Genomic DNA, 5,000 nt, shown 5'->3' with positions numbered 1-5,000 from the left:
ACAAAACATGAACAATGAACATATTATACGTTTTTGTTGCCCTACAGTGCCTCCCCACTCCATACCCCCCAGCTAGACACCTATACTCTCTAAATGCCACTTTGTTGGTTTTATCCCAACCAACGTGACACATGAACATAACACAAACGTTACACAAAACATGAACATGTTTTAAGTTTTTGTTTGTGTCCTCTATGCTGTTGTGTTTTGCCCGTTTATGTAGCTCGTCTGGTTGTCCTTGTTTTGTTGGGTTGGGGTCGGGGGAGTTAGCGAGAATCTGTGATTTCTGTTTATCATGCTGTTTATTATGCCCTTGTTTTGCTTTGTTTACGAATGAATTTGATTTTGCATGACAAAAAAAGGGTCTTTGTTCTGCATACAAACGATGTTCACCACTTAGATTTGGTACAAAACAGTCTGTAGTAATCTTTTAACGAGACAAAAACCGAACCAAAAACACTTGAGGGGTTTCTGTGATGTTTTCCAACGTGACTGATTCATGAAGTTCTTCCCCACTTTCATTTTTGGGACAATGCGAGGCTGTGATAACTAGATAATGAAAAAGGCAAAAAGAAGTCAAATGAATGAAGCCACCGGCCCCTCAGGGCTCAATTTCACCTTATGAAATTTAAACACTCACCTCATCAAGGGCCCTTTGAGTTGCTCTCCCAGCTCCTTTGAACACATGGGTAGAAGTGTCTAACTGTGTGTGTGTGTGTGTGTGTGTGTCTGTGTGTGTGTCTGAAGGGGGGAATGGATCTCCTCACGAGTCTGCCTCAGGAGAAGTTTGTTAAGGGGAAAGCTGAGGTCACCGAGACACACACAGACACAGGCACACACACACACACACACACACACACATGCCTCCACTCACCACCGAACCCTCCACTCGAGTCCGATAAGCGCAATCGATGTGACCACTCGTCCCCCGCAACTGCCTGGAGATTGCCCCTCTCCGCCCGGACCCTCAATTGTCTTAAAGATCTGCGATTTCTTTTGTAGATCAGGGGAGTCAGTTGTATTTAAATCCAGCCAAAGGCAATCAAAGCTCTTGCTGCCACGGTTAAGACACACGTTCATGATCATGTGGATGAGCCTCCCTCTAGTTTAAGGAATCAATTGCCTTTATTATTATCCACAACCTCCTCAAGAGCACAGGTCTCAGAGTCTAATACTCTTAACTAGGCGTCCAGTAGGCCTTGGCGTGTCCTTTGGTCAAACGCCTCAGTACAAAACTTCTGGTACAGGCCGTGGTTATCTCTGCAGCTGGACTATTGTAATTCACTGTTAGCTGGCTTACCTGCTTAGTAAGATCGTTACAATTGATTCAGAATCCTGCAGCATGCCTGGTCTTCAATCAGCCAAAGTGGACGCATGTAACTCCTCTCCTAGTTTCTCCCCCACTGGCTCCCTATAGTGGCTGGAATTCAATTTAAATCTCTCACTTTGGCCTATAGGACACTGGCTGGATCTGCTCCCTGCTGTCTTAATTCAATGATCAAGATGTATATCCCCAACTGCCCACTGCGATTGCGACGAGCATCTGTTGTGTGGACCAGCCATAACTGCTACTGTAGGTCAAATTCAAGGCTATTTACCTCAGCGGTGCCTTGTTGGTGGAATGAGTTGCCCAGTGCTCTCCACTCTAGTGATAGTTAGTGATAGATAGTTAGATAGTATCTTGAATTTCCCCTTGGGGATCAATAAAGTATCTATCTATCTATCTATCTATCTAGTTGAGGGTCTATTAAGAGCAGTCTACAGGCATATTATGGTCTGCATATTATAGCATTTTAGCATATTATAGCATTTGTTTCCATCAGTCTATTCATTGAATTGACATTGTTGTTTATTATTAGTCTGGTCTATTTGCTTGTCCATTTTAGAGAATATTAACTTTGTATATAGGAAGACACAAGAGTATCTGTATCTGTATCTACTACTGTACTTGGGCCTGGCCTAAGCCCCTCCCATTACACCTGTCTCTTGTTAGCCTGATAACCCGTTGGGTAACCTATTTGTTAATTGCATGTCTGTGGTTGACTCAGTGCGAGCATTGAGAATAGCCGAATGGCTGAAACGTCTGCTCACCCAGTAAAAGAGTTTTTTTCTTCAGCAAAGACTTTGTCTATATTTTACAGAGTGCGAACCCTCACTACCTTTTCCACCACCGATAACATGAAATCACATAGCATGCTTGTTACTTGACTGGAACCTGTGAATTAGACCTTTTTAACACAGAACCTCTTGCTGGTTACGGTAGTCGTTAGCGTTGCCCAAACCGCGGTTTTGATTCAGAGCCATTGCATCTCGTTACATTACATGAAGCTTACATCATTTCACAGCGCGGTGATGGCTTGTCACGCGCCAAATTAGCGGTGTACTTCTCCAACCTTCCCTGAGGTCATCCTGTGTAGGTCAGCATGACTCATGCGGAGAGGATGAGAAAAACACTTGTGTGTGTGTGTCTGTCACACTTTGCTCTCCCAAGAATCTCTTCAGCCGCTGCCCTCTGGGCAGTGTCACGATAAGTGACAGGTCAGACACACACACACGCACACACACACACACACACACACACACACGGTACAGGTACAGAAGTGACGTTGTGACGTCTGGAGACAAATTTAGCTCTGTGTCAAGTTAACGAAAGCAAGGGGAACTTGCTCAAGCGGATGTATTCTCTGAATTCTTTTTCTCAAGCCGCGCTAACCCTGCAAGTGTTTTTAGCCATCGAGAATAATATATTTGTTGCGCATAAATTGATCGGGAACTTAAATTGCTTGTGGAGGGTGTGAGCTTTGCTACCGTAGGCGTGCTCGGGGGGTGGGGTGCGGGGGGAATTGTTCCTGGCGTTGCATAAAGAGAGGGTGAAAAAATCTCTTTTCTCACACTTTCATCAAGAATTCCAACAGGACTCTCACCCCCCCTCCCCCCCTCGCCCCCCCCCCCCCTCGTCCCACCCGCACCCACTGCCTTATTAATCCATGGAATAGAATGGTAATTGTGAAAGATCTGCGGATTGATTATTGAGGCAAACCCTTAGGGACGCCTGTGAGGAAAGAGCTTTTTGCCATTGATTTCTTTTTCCCAACCCAACACACCACCACACACACACACACACACACACACACACACACACACACACACACACACACACACACACACACACACACACACACGTAATGGCAAGATCTATCATTTTGAATAAAAGAGTCAACGGCCCCAAAGATATCTCTGTTCCCGCATTAACGGCTTGTTTAAAGTGATTTGTGAATGTGGCTTTGGTGCGTCTCTCCTGCTACCGCCCGATCGCCATCTTCTGTAGGGCCAACGAGGGGCCCCTACATCACTATTGAATATCATATTGCACTCGGGCGCACTGAATACACACACACACACACACAGGGAAAACCAATTGTTTGGGGCTGAGGGAAATTGCAACTTCTCTGCACTACACACACACACAGACACACACACACACACACGCACACACACACACACACACAGCCTTCTTAAATGCATATTGTATTTGTTTCTCCCTCAAGAAAAGTTAGACATGCCATCCATTCTTGCCAGGGAGGCCAAAAATCTGAATGAGATGAAGTCAAACCGACAGTGCCACTCTATTCAGTTGTGCATTGTTTTCCCTCTCTCTCTCTCTTTTTCTCTCTCTCTCCCTCTCTTTTTCCTGTGCCAGTGATCCACTGCGGTGACCCGGGCGTGCCCGCCAACAGTGCCCGGCACGGCGAGGACTTCACCATCGGGCAGAACGTCAGCTTCGTGTGCCAGCTGGGCTACGTGATGGAGCCTGAGGGGTCTCCCGTCCGCACCTGCACGGGCAACGGCACCTGGAGTGGAATCATGCCTGCCTGCCGAGGTAATGCAGGGGCCAGATATGTGTATGTATGTGTGTGTGTGTGTGTGTGTGTGTGTGTGTGTGTGAATGTGTGTGTGTGTGTGTGTGTGTGTGTGTTAGTGGGAGAGTGAGGGTGTTATTTGTATTTGTATGCTTTGTGTTTGTATATATGTGTGTGTGTGTGTGTATGTGTGTATTTGTGTATTTGTGTATTTGCACAATATGTGTTTCTCTTTGTTTCAGTGATTCAGCGCCTACTGTGTGTGTTTGTGTGTGTGTGTGTGTGTGTGTGTGTATGCCCATGTGTGTGTGTGTTTATTACTGTTTCTGCTGTGAGGCTCTCTGGCCCACCGCTGTGCATCCTCCACTGGTGATGTCCGTCTGCTTGCTGTTGCCCGGAGCAACAGTAGCACAGATGTGGAGGCTGAGAGAAGTCCTCGTGTTGTCTTGTGCTTTTTAAACAGCACACTTGGCTGTGAAGAAGCACAACGTTCATTATGCTCTCTCCACTCTTACTTAGTTTGCCTTAAACAACCAGTTATGTTTCACAATTATCTCTCCCCTCATACTGACTTGTGTTTTGTTTTTCTTCTGCTGAACACACAAAGAATGAATCACATCTTGGTGTCTTTTCTTATGCTATGTTAAGACACATTTATTTTGTCTACCAGCAGTATTCAGTCAATCCAGCTGTAATTGATTAAGAATGATTGGATAGAGGCATGCTATACTTATCCCTGTCCTGATAGTCACTAGCCCAGTCCCTAGGGCACATAGATGCAGGCTTCGGTGTCATACATCCACACATCAAAGAGACGCAGATGTCTCATGTATTCTTAATTGGAGTAGCCAGTAGCTCCGACAGCACAGGTTGTGTCCATGTATGAAGGCGCTCCTGCATTAAATCCTAATGCACCGCTTTGGAACTCCAAGCTTGACCCATAAATATGTATGCTAATTTGACAGAGTGAGCCAGCCTGGAATATAACAAGGACAGACATGTTCACTAGGCGACTTAACTCTGGTCCTAGTGAAGCCCTCCTTTGTGTGTGTGTGTGTGTGTGTGTGTGTGTGTGTGTGTGTGTGTGTGTGTGTGTGTGTGTGTGTGTGTATGACAGAAAAAAAGAGAAAGAGAGAGAGA

The 5,000-nt window shown here is 45.7% G+C and overlaps 1 protein-coding gene across 1 annotated transcript in view; it reads left to right on the top strand.

The window, feature by feature from the left end:
• csmd3b (CUB and Sushi multiple domains 3b) overlaps positions 1 to 5,000 on the top strand; it is a 407,622-nt gene that overhangs the window by 370,095 nt on the left and 32,527 nt on the right. Inside the window, exon 59 of the mRNA XM_062530145.1 lies at positions 3,701 to 3,880. Coding sequence (XP_062386129.1) covers positions 3,701 to 3,880 — 180 coding nt within the window. The remainder of the gene's footprint in view (positions 1 to 3,700; positions 3,881 to 5,000) is intronic.

Source organism: Sardina pilchardus, chromosome 24 (genome assembly GCF_963854185.1).
Source record: "Sardina pilchardus chromosome 24, fSarPil1.1, whole genome shotgun sequence".
NCBI classification, from domain to species: Eukaryota; Metazoa; Chordata; class Actinopteri; order Clupeiformes; family Clupeidae; genus Sardina; species Sardina pilchardus.
This window is presented reverse-complemented; position numbering and strand designations above follow the sequence as displayed.